The sequence below is a fragment of the Danio rerio genome, chromosome 5 (assembly GCF_052040795.2).
Source record: "Danio rerio strain M-AB ecotype USA chromosome 5, GRCz13ab, whole genome shotgun sequence".
Taxonomy (NCBI): Eukaryota; Metazoa; Chordata; class Actinopteri; order Cypriniformes; family Danionidae; genus Danio; species Danio rerio.
Window position 1 is genome coordinate 34748068 of NC_141025.1, and position 12817 is coordinate 34760884.

The 12817-nt window shown below is 32.3% G+C and overlaps 1 protein-coding gene across 9 annotated transcripts in view; it reads right to left on the reverse strand.

The window, feature by feature from the left end:
- Positions 1–12817, reverse strand: part of dab2ipb (DAB2 interacting protein b) — a 191903-nt gene that overhangs the window by 17169 nt on the left and 161917 nt on the right. For 7 of the 9 annotated variants that reach the window (XM_087252099.1, XM_087252100.1, XM_087252098.1 and 4 more), the window contains 4 exon segments: positions 10099–10243; positions 5511–5655; positions 4510–4746; positions 4099–4300 (listed from right to left, as the gene is read on the reverse strand). In XM_087252099.1, the coding sequence (XP_087108225.1) occupies positions 4099–4300; positions 4510–4746; positions 5511–5655; positions 10099–10243 (729 nt within the window). 9 annotated transcript variants of the gene reach the window in all.

Sequence of the window (12817 nt, forward strand, 5' to 3'; positions counted from 1 at the left end):
AATAGACTGAAAGCGCTGTTGCTTTGGATTTTTTAAAAGCACCAGGCAATGATTTAAATGCAAATGGTCTCTCTAAACAATCAATTCAACCTAATTACCTCCTAAAGAGCAATGCTTATTTGCAGGCAGATTTATCCACCAGGCAGCCAATTCTTATAACCTGATATTTGTATTTAATAATATAAATCGGTACTGTGTGTAAAATGAATAATAATAATAAAAAAGAATCAATAAAAACGTATTTATTGAGCATTAAACCAGCATATCATGATGATTTCTGAAGGATCATAAGACAGAAAGAGTGAAGTAATGATTCATACCAGGAATAATTATATCAGTTTTATTCAAACAGAAACAGTTATTTTAAATTGTAATGATTTGTAATATTATTACTGTTTTACAACTGTGTTTTTATCATATAAACACAGCTTTTGGGGTCATAAAAAACTACATATTCCAAACATTTGAGCAAAAGAGTATAAGTCCACCTGCTGTATATAGACAGTAGTATTTGTATCTGTACTGTATTGTGTACATTTTAGTTTTATAATAATGTAAGTTTATCTTTATGGAACCCTAAATAAAACAGGTGGAAACTAGGCATGGGCTGGTATAAGGTATGATAACCTTGGATAAAAATATCATGGTTTAACGTATTGTGATTACTGCTGTAAAATAGTTTCTTTTTAAATGTCTGGGTAAAAACAACTACATAGTTTCTAATAATTTAATAGATTATAATAATTTGAAGCAGTAAACATGTCAGAAAGAACAATGAAAATTAATTATTGACTTCTGCTGTCTTCATTAGTTTCTAAAACACTGATTTATTCACATTGTAAAATGGTATCTTTTGATATTTTTTACTGCTGGAGGTATTGTTGTCCCAAAAAAAATAAATAAATAAAAATCTTACATATACTATAGGAACGGTATAGCAGAAAATTTTGGCAGTTTTAAAACCTTGACTTTTCCAAACCACGGTATACGGTATATTATTGTCCCATGTCTAGTGAAAACCCATGGTTTATGTACAAAAATTAGACTAAGGAAAACTTATAACAACCTCTCATTAGCATTAAATAAAGCAGAAGTGTAGATTTTAATAAATTCAAATGTGACTGATTAAAAATTTTGATAACCGGAGAGCTGATTTTGTGGCACTCCTGCTGGCTCAACCCCTCTGGCTTAAATAAATTGTTTCATAAATCATTGAATGTTAATTGGCTGCATGGCAGTAAATGCCGGTGACATATCCATTAATAATTTTACTTTCTTTTTCTGTGTGGCTGCTATCAGTCTATGGCAGCCTCGGGGACAAATGGACTTCCAATGTAGAGCTCCAAACACTGAGAAGACATGAGCTTTCCGAGCATGTTCACCTAACGTGATCTGCATAATTCAACCTCGAGGTCTGCAGTGAGAATATCCAACATTTACAAATTTAATTAGTAATGTTTGCATAGCTATATGCAGTGTCTACAGCACAGGTGAGTGGCTGCAGATAAATGCAACTTTGCTTAAAGGCATTTTGCAAGACTGGAAGTTTTCTATTAGTGATGAAAATCTGGCCAAATACAGCAGCCTATTTGTATTTAGCATTCGAGGAGAAGGAGGAGGAGGAGGAGGATTAAAAGACAATTTAGTTAAAAAATATATTTAAATAAATGAGATACAGAGAAACAAACATATGGTGAATCTTTTTTATGAGGTCTAAACATTAAAGGCAATAAAATGAGAGATTTTAAAGCCTGACTGTTCAGCCTGAAGGCAATTGCTCACATCAGTCCACCTACTCAAAGAACAAACACAGAAAACTGGAGCACAACTTAAGAACCTTCTGTGGCGTCAATGTGAAGAACTGCCTCGTCACAACACTCTCCTGACTTCACCTACCACTCAACGGCAAACACTGCACTGAACAAATGGAGGAAAATGACTTTCATAATCAGCATTATGGCCCATTGCACAGAAAAAGACATCCATATATTAAAAAACCTTGAACTACTTTAAATAAAAATAAACATTAAGACTTGTTTTCAGATACTCATTTTATACCAATATATGATATATTCATCTTTTAAATTATTTATTTATTCAATAATAATAATAATAATAATAATAATAATAATAATAATAATAATAATAATAATAATAATACCTTTTATTTGTAGGCGCCTTTCAAAGCACTCAAGGACATCTTACAGCACATCGCAAGCATATCATAAAAATACAATCAGTAAAAAGCAACAGACATGATATTTAACCAGCAAATCATTAAAAGCTTAATTATTTTTTAATCATTAAAATTATCTGAGATTTAATATTGGAAATAGAGTTCACCTGGCGAATGTGCAAAGGCAGGGAGTTTCATAACTTTGGTGCTGTACAACTAAAAGCCCTGCCACCAAATGACTTAATCTTAAATTCTGGAACGAATAACAATTCAGCAGAAGATGATCTCAGTGAGTGTACAAATGAAGAAGATCAGAAAGATAGTGAGGAGTCAAGTAATGAAGAGCTTTTTATGTTAAGAGGAATCTTTTGTAATGTATACGAAAGTGAACAGAGAGCCAGTGCAGGTGAAAGTGAATTGGAGTTACATGATCCGAAGCACACGAGCAGGTAACTATCCTAGCTGCTGTATTCTGAATTAACTGCAGTCTATGAAGTTGCTTATCAGGGATGCCAGACAGGAGACAGGTACAGTAATCCATCCGTAAAGCATCAACAAGCACTTTAGTACTTTGTTGAGATAGTGAAGTCTTGTTATGTTATGCAAATGAAAAAAGGCAGACCAAGAGATATTACTAATATAAGAAGCAAACAAGAGCATACCATCCAGTATAACCCCAAAACTTTTCACATGGATTGAGAAATTGACTAGGGAGTCATCATTGAACAGGGTAAAAGATTGAACTTTGTATAAAACAGACTAAAGCAGAAGGGCTTGAGTTTTACTGGCATTTAACTTTAAGAAATGTATTTAATTATTCTTTCATTTATTAATTTGTTAACTAGCTTTTCATTTAATCATTCATTGATCCATTCACCCATTTAAACACACTTATTTTAAACCTGTAGAAAGGCTTTTCTGACACATTTGAGATATAAATATTATTTGTTTTCTTGTGCTTTTGTCATTTTTATTACTTTTTAATGTAAATAATTTTTGCTTATTTTATTTAAGGTCTAATTGTACAATATATTTTATTTCAGTAAGCTTTTTTCTACTAGCAAAAATTACTAAAATACAGTTTTAGTCTCAGTTAACTTTGAAACCTTTGGTAAAATATTGCTGGATGTGTAAACTACCGATCAAAGGTTTGGAGTGGATTTTAAATGTTTTAAAATTAGCTTCTCTTGCTCACCAAGGCTGCATTTTCTTTTTTTCATTTATTTAAAATTTTCAGCTTCATTACTCCAGTCTTCAGAGTTACATGATCCTTCAGAAATCACTCTAATATTAACTATTATTATTATTATTATTATTATATAGGCAAGGCAAGGAGTTACTGGAGTAATCATTTCATTTGAAACAGCATACAATATTAAAGCAGTTATTTAAATTTTTAATAAATCTTTTTATTTTAATAAATTGTTTTTACATTTAACAAATGCCGTCTTGATAAACAGAAAAATTTTCTTAAAAATTTTTTTTTGTAATTCTTTTTGTAATGTGAAGCAGTTCCTAGAGATTTTAATTGAGCAAACAGTGGGTGTGGCTTGTTTTTTTCTACTGCAGGCTAAATGGACATAGTAAAGTAGGCATTTCATTTAGAAAGATTGGGAAAAGAGTTTTAGAAGAGTTATTACAGAGAAGAGTTATACTAATCTGATCATTTAACTGAAAACAAACAGGAAGTGCATTTTCAGATTTCAATTAAAATTAGAAGGCTAAACTTTTTTTTCTCTGAATGACATGCACAGATGAATTGTTCACCACAAACACTACCAATGTGAGCTAACAAGATCATATGGTTAGTTTTGATCTTTGTGGACTTTAAAATCAGAGATAGTATTTGACTCGCCAATGTCATGAAGATGTAAAGTTACACAATATTGGAGCCTAGTAGACTGTATGGTACAGAGACTGACCTGGTCCATTTGGGACAGCACTTCAGCTAGCAGTGAGTGTAATGTGGAGAGCTCGCGACCCAGGTCAATGTAGCCCTCGAAGCCTGCAGTATTAGAGATGGTCTCGGGGTTGGAGATCTCCAGCAGAAAGCGCTGCATGTTGGTCCACTCCTGCTCCAAAAACTGATTCATGAAGGACATGTACTCCTCCTTATTACCAAACCTGACAGAAAACGAGAACAAGAATGACTCGTTGATGCGTTTAAAAACCTCAATTAACCACACCAGCGAGTTTATAATCATAATTATATCTATTAACTTCATTTCATTCTTATTAATAGTGTTTTGCTCACAATAGCATGACGAGCAATGAAACCAAAGCATTCGATTAGAAGACATTAAAACACACTCTGGAGAGAATGAAATCTTTACTTGGTGAAATTTGCCAGGTTCTGCGTGACCTTTGCGATAAGAGTGAGTGTGCGTGCAGTGCGGTCGTCTGGATATTCCTGCGTCAGGTTGAAGAGAGACGGAGACATGATGGCCGGACACAGAAAACGCAGAAACAGGGAGGCGCTGATAAGACGCTCGCTGATATCTGGACGCCCTCGATTACCACATTCCTGCCTCCACGACGCAAACACCTCCTTGAGTTCCCGAGGAAACACACTGATGAAAAGGCAAGAATTGAACACTGAATTAACATTGAAACCAATAAAAACTTTGACAAAATTGACATTTTTACCCTTTAAACATTTGTCCTTTACATGTTGAAATACAGAACTTTAGATTTACACTACCAGTCAAAACTAATTTGGGGTCAGTTTAAAAAAAAAAATCTGTTAATTAACGCAGTATTTATTAAATGTAAAAAAAAAAGTTAAATATTTATATATTAAATATATATGTATTACTTAATGTATGTAGTTTAAAATGAAATGATTACTCCAGTCATTATTGCTTTTATTACTATTACATTTAATAATAATAATATTAATAATAAAAATGATCACAATAATTAATATTGTCCCTAAGGATAAGCTTATTTTAAAACATTTAAAAATCCTAATGACCCCAAATAAAAATAAGAATAATAGTTGTATTATGAATAATAGTATTAATAATAATAATAATAATAATAATAATAATAAAAATAAATGAATAAAAATAAGATTCCCAGAGATTGGTGCAGCTGAAAGAGCATCCGCTGCGTAAAACATATGCTAGATAAGTTGGCGGTTCATACTCCTTATAATAATAATAATGATAATAATAATAAATAAACAATATTAAAACATATATAGTGATTAGTTTCTTCTTTTCTTTGTTGTATATTGTCATAATTAAATTACAGGAAAAAGCAGCATCTTGCAATAAAATGCATCACTGGTTGACATGAAGAGACAGTTCAGTGCAGGACAGACTGTAGTTACCGGTAAGACTCAATGATCTTGCAGAAGGCCAGTTCGCAGCACATCCTGAGGTTGCTCTGATGCTCGGGCAGATCACTAGATGAACATTTGGACGGGTCCACTTCACAGTTCTCATCAGACTCATACAGAGCCTTTATAAACTCACCTACAATAAAAATAAATCCTGCGTGAGCTTTAGATGTTTTAACATAAACAAAGTTGCTGAAAAAAATCAAGAAATAATGGTGTCTTCTATTGATTAATCTTGACATGATCTCGTATTCAGAACAAGAATGCATGCATTTCTAAATGCAAATATTCAAAATTACCATCAGCAATGAACATCGGCACTTGCAAGCTCATCCCTGCTTTTAATCCCTTTCCAGGAAGCAGGTAAAGTTTTCAGGTTATCTGACTCAGAACTAATGAGAGTCCCAGTCCTGGGAATATACAACAAACTTTTTGTCGATCAAAAACAAACAGCACAGCCAGATTCCTCCCCACAGAGACCATATACAGGTACTGGTCGATTCTTCCCCTCTGTTCTGTTGTGCATGAAAGCATCGGAGAAAATCAAACCAGTGTAGCATGAACCATGTGGATGTACAACTGAAAAGTGAACCCCACCTTCCTCATCGTCCAGTTAGAGACTAAACAGATGCTCTGTGGTCTCCTTATTACACAGCTTCAGATAAGCACTGACCCACTGCAGCGTAAAATACACTACTGTTCAAAAGTGTGGCATCACAAGATGTGTTTTTGAATTTTTTTAAAAATTTTGTGCTTAGATTTAATCTTTTATGCTCACCACTGCTAAATCAACTTAATCCAATATTGTGATATATTATTCGAAAGTAATGAATTCAACTTCATTTTAAAATGTAAGTTATTGCTTTGATGAAAAACTGAATTTTCAATAGCCGTTATTGCATTTTGGGATCACCTAAAAAAAAAAAAAAGCATGTATTTAAAAAAGTTCACATTTTCTGAAAAAATGATGCCTGTTACAGTTGAAGTCAGAATTATTAGCCCTTTCGGTTCTTTTTCAAATATCTCACTAAAGTGATGTTTCCCAATTTTATTACAATAGGAAATTATAACTAATACTAAACCTTATACAACCTTATAATATTATATACTTAGTTTGGCTAGCCTAGAATAAAAGCAGTGTTTTATTTTAGGGTTTAAAGTATAAGCCCCTTTATGTTTTTTTCTCCAGGACTGTCAACTGAACAAACCATTATTTTCCAATAATTAGCCTAAATATTCTATCATGCCTAGTTAACATAATAACCTAGTTACGGCTATAAATTGCATTTTAATCTGATTTCTTGTATCTTATAGAACTAGTACTGTCATCATGCCAAAGACAAAGGAAATTAGCTATAAAGAAATAGGCTTTATTACAAGGAAAAGTGGTGGCTAAAAGACTAGTGCTTAATGATTGGAAATCACCTTTAATTTTGTTCTTGTTCTGTGTATGTATGTGTGTATATTTGAAAAGAAAAATCGAAAAGAAAAATCGAAAGGGGGCTATATATATATATATATATATATAGCCCCCTTTCGATTTTTCTTTTTTAAATATTTCTCAAATAATGTTTAACACAGCAAGAAAATGTTTACAGTATGTTTGATAATATTTTTTTCTGGAGAAAGTCTAATTTGTTTTACTTTGGCTAGAATAAAAGCAGTTTTTAATTTTTTAATAACTATTTTGAGGTAAATATTGTTAGCTTCTTTAAGCTATATATTTTTCAATAGTCTACAGAACAAACCATTGTTATACAATAACTCGCATAATTACCCTAACCTGCTTAGATAACCTAATTAACCTAGTTAAGCCTTTAAATGTCACTTTAAGCTGTATAGAAGTGTCTTGAAAAATATCTAGTGAAATATTATTTACTGTCATCATGGCAAAGATAAAATAAATTGGTTATTAGAAATGAGTTATTAAAACTATTATGTTTAGCAATGTGTTGAAAAAACTCTTCATTAAACAGAAATGGGGGGGTGGGGGGGTAAACACAGGGCTAATAATTCAGTGGGGTTGATAATTCTGACTTCAACTGTATATATAAAAACCTTAAAATAAAGTAATTTAAAACAATGTTAGAAATCTCTTTGTTAAACAACACTTTTTATCTATATTATTTATTAACTTATTTAATAATTTATTTAAATTATGTGTTATTTAAAAAATTAAAAGGCTTTTCATTTAGACTTGAACTGTACTGTATATATGCCACACTTCTGAACACAAATGTTCAAACTTCAGCTATGTGAACACGGATTATTACGTTGAGCCGAATTGTTGATTTTGTTGTTCCAGCAGGTGGATTCAGCTGACTCCCCTATATTGTCACACACTATAATCTCTCTTCAAATAATCCCACAAATAACAGTCAGACATGGGCATTCTTTTCTTTCTCTGTAAACAATACATATCGATTAAAAATCAGAGGAAGACCAGAGAACTCATTCTAGGCCACAAATATGACACTAATAGTTCACACAGTCAGTCCAATGGGCCACAGCAGCAGAAAAAGAGCTTGCTGGATGTCACAAAACCATGAAGCGACACACCCAGATAAAATCTTAACATTAGTTTGAGTTCTTCTATGATCACAAAAGATAAAGCGTGTGCCTTCAAACTGAACTGATTTACCATTATATGTAATACAATATGAACTTCTTCTGCAATCTGAGCTAAGATAAATGGCCTTTTAGTAATTGTCCAGGGGAGATTTAATGACAGAAATCCAACACCACAAATCCCTCCAGGATATTGGATTATTGAATAACTGTGTTCTGGTCATCTTCCCAGTTTTGCTGTAATTTATTTAATCATTGATTTGCATTGTAATTCTGTTTCATTATATATTCACACACATAAGCAAGTGTACATTAGTGTTATATCAAAGTATTTGTGTTAGAAAATAACAATTACTGTACCCATTTCAAAATATAGCAACCACCCAAATAGGTTTTAAAGGAATAGTTCACCCTCACTTTATCAACAGTCTTCAAAATATCTTCCCTTTGCTTTAGCAGTACAATCAGGGTTTCTGCAGGTTTAAATTCAAGACTTTTTAAGACATTTTTAAGACCATTATGAATAAAACTTTAGATTCATAATGGGCTAAAGGCAAGGAAATTTTTCAAATGGCCGAGAAGGAAAAGATTTTTATTTGCCTTATATAAAAATATTATAAATTTAACACATTTAATAATACAATAATGGATTAATAATAAAAAAATATATTTTAGATTTTATTTCTTAGCAAAATATTTTAAATATTGTGTAAAAACAAGCAAGCTCTACTTGTACACTTTTTTCCAACATAAACTTTCTTAAAAAAAAAATAAAAAAAAATAACAAATGTTAAAAGTTTTAAAAACTATTAAAATACTGAATCTGTGCAAAACAATCTGTCTAGTTCAGTGTTCTCAGCAGTAAATACATGGATAACTTTTAAACAAACTTTATTGTTAGGAAAATAATTAAACCATCATGATAAAGAGTTAAAAAAGACCTTTTTAAATAAAAAGTTTTATTAAGATGGATTGTTGGTGATTGTATAGGTTTTGGCCAGATTGAGTAGCTATATATGAACAAATGAAAATTAAAGCTTGTTTTAACTGTTTAAAAAAGATTGAAGACCTACAACACAACATTTCAGTAATTTTTTAAATATATTATTTTATGATCAACAGAATAAAGAAACTCATACAGATTTAGAAAAGGAGAAAGGTTAATAAATGATTAAAGATTTTATTATTATTTTTTTAAATTTTGGGCAAGCTGCCTCTTTAATTCTGTTAATAGATTTCCCACAGTATCTTGGACACTGATTTCAAAAAAGAGAAATGTTTTTACAACCTAAGCACTAGAGTACTCGGTGAACTAGACTGGATGAAATGACCAAAAGGTCCATCCCTTGTGCTTTTACACTCTTTATATAACCTTGCGGTGTAATGCGCTCTTTTTGCCGCCCAACTCTCGCTCTGCTGAGGGACTTAGTCAGTCTTTAGGAGTGAACCATTTAATAATTCAGAAGCACTTCACAAGTCACATTTATCTAAGAAAAACAACTATACATTATTCAGCACCACCAAATGGCTTCTTAATGCAAATCTAAAGAGAGATTCACTCTCTGCACTGCATTTAATCACATTCACACATATGCTTAGTAGATTTACACACAATGTGAGATTTGCAGCGTGCATTTTTGTTTTGCTGATGAATTGCTAGTCCAGACATTTAAACATCTTATCCCTAAACTACAGAGGTATTAATAAAAAGGCATTATCTAATACTAAGCAAGCTTACAGCCAAGCAGGATACAGTAAATGTGTTTTCATAATCTTATTTAAAAAGAATACGGGAAACTCAGCATAAAATAAAACTTGTAAAATGTTTCTAGTGCTGCACGGAATGTGTTTGAGCTGATAAAATGGCCAAGTTTAAGTCTGGCAGGATAAACGCCAGCATATATGTTTTATATTTTTATTTAACGTTTATGTCAGTGCTTCTGTCACTTAGTAACTTGGAGGGGGTCATCATGTTGTCAGAAAAATACATTGCTTTCCACTAACACCTTACCCAGCGCGTCCTGCAGATATTTCTGTCCGACCAGTTTGAGATACTCCTCGATGGCTTTAGTGCCCAGCGTGTTTTCTCTGAATATCAGGTGCTCGTTCTCTCCGCATCGATCCACCTCTGACATCATCAGATCTGTCAGGAAGTCCTAAACCAAAACACACAAACACACACACACGTTAAAAAAGTGTAAGAAAATCTACTATTAGTCTGACACAGAAATGGAAAAAGAGAGCAGAGTAGATGGAGGGTCTGTCATTATAATTGAAGAGGTTGTGCTGCTGATGTCTGTCAGAATATGAAAGAAAAGAAAAGGAGAAGGAAGGAGAGATGCTAGTGCTGAAGTGAGAGCTGCTCTGATCAAAGCTATTTGGCAGGGAGCCTATCAAAACCAGCAAATGGGACTTAGACAGAAAAATCAGTCTACTTGCTGTTGACATTCACACACACACAGTTCAGCCTGCATCCTAAATAGGATTCAGAGTGTGTGTCTCAGTCTCTATTTACAGCGGTGAGTCATGTTCGGCTCCATGTAGACTGTGCCTGAAAGCCTTTTGTCTGTGAAAAACTAATATCATCATAGAATTCTCATTAAAGTCCATGTGAAATCCAAACCTGCATTATTTACTTTGCCAGCGCATATTGTTATTCATTAGGTTAACAATTAATCCGTGCTGAACAAATAATCCACTGATTTTTTAAAATTTTGTAATACTCTCCAATCAAAGTCTGACCATTTGCTTAGTCATTTTAAGTTCGTTATCCTTTTCTGTTAATGTCAGTTTGATGGCTCCAGTCACAATATCCTGCACACTCCTCTTAGTGTTTGCTTTGAGGAAAGCATGTACAAAAAAGCCTAGTTTGAGGTACTGTACATCAACATGCTCAAATAAAAGTCTCTGCAGCTTATATTTCACAGCGACTTTAATAAATATATCTCCTCATGACTCATATACAATAAAGTAATACAAAAATATAGAAATCTATATTCTCTTTCAAAATAAGATGCATCCCACTTCCATATTTCTAAAATTCATTCCTAAGACTGTTCCTAAGATTCTATGATACTGTGCTGTTTTGGAAATCAATCAATGTCCCTTGCCAAAAACAAGCAAAGCACACTTTATATATTTATAATGTATTTATAAAGGTTAGAAAAGAACCCTATAAAATAATGTAACAAAAAGTGTACAAAATAAAATGGAATTTGGTAAAAAATAAAAAAAGATTGACAGGCTCTATATCGGTTTCTCTTTTGTCTGAGGATTCGTTCAGTTATGTGGCTGAAATGATGACTAGAAGAAAAGATTGTGCTGGCATCAAAAACAAAGCCTGGCACATAAATAAGACCCTGCAACCTGACACAAAACCTACTGTCAAATATGTACTCCAAACCAAAACCTGAAGTTACTCAGAGTCACTTGTTCTCTTTTTCTTTTTTATAAATCCAGATGCTCCGATTAACCCACCAAGCTGTTATTAATATTACTCTGAGTTATAATAAAAGTATGGAGTTAGAAAGACTTTATGAAACAAATGAATACATATTTTTTAATAGAGCAAAAAATTATCAAGAGTCATTGTAAATACTTCTACAATATTTTCAAGATTCTGACAGTCTAATAATCTTAAATAAAAATACCACACGGTATACAGGTGATTACTGCTCTAAAATAGCTACTTTTTAAATGTCTACTTTTTTTTAACCTTTTACCCCTTTGATCACAATATATTTTAGTTTAAGATACTTTTACAATATTTAGGAGCAGTAAATGTCAGGCTAAATAATTCACATGAATCATTGACTTCTGCTGTCTTCATTACTTTCAATTGAACTTACAATTTAAAACGGCTCTTTTCTGATCTGGATTTAAAAAGATCTTTTCTGCTGGAAATACTGTTGTCCTAAAAATGTTCTTTCAACATAAGCAATGATTATAAATGGTTCTTGAGCAGAACATCAACATATTAGAATGATTTCTAAAGAATCATGAGCTGCAGAAAACCACAGAAAATACATGACATTTTAAAATGTTTTAAAAGAGCAGAATTATTAAACAAAAAAAAGACCAAATGAGTGTAGCCTTGGTAAGCAGAGACTTGTAATAAAATATAAAAAAAATAGAATACTTTTGAACACTTTTCCTAATATAGAACTGCTTGTCAAGTAGCAAAGCTCCATTCATCATCAGTGTGGACAAATATTAGCCAGCAATCTATGTAACTTTCAACACTGAATACCGCTTTAAGAAACAGTTGAAAAGAGAGAGAGAGAGTGTTTCAGATTAGAGGAATAATGTTGACTCTAGATAATAGGTTATTATGTGAGTCAAAACAGAGGTATTTGTTTGGGACAGAAAAGCAGTGTGGGCAGTGTGGATGTATTGTGACCTCACAGCTTAAAAATCCGTCATGAGCGGTGTCACCATGGAAACTGGACCAGACTATTTCCAGGTTTTCCATGATTATGGGAAAACTAACTGTAAAAGTAGCCTCCCATCATAATCTAAATTCCACTACCATGCGACCCCAATTCCTAACGTTCATAGTCTTCTAATAACATATACCTTATTTATCAATAGTACTGTATGTTTACAAAGATTAGAACAAACTAATAAACTAATAAAAATAACTGAAAATGCTTAATCATGAAATAATACATATTTATCCATGACATATGTTCACCAACAGTATGGTGTTACCAAAAAAAGCACATTTTAAG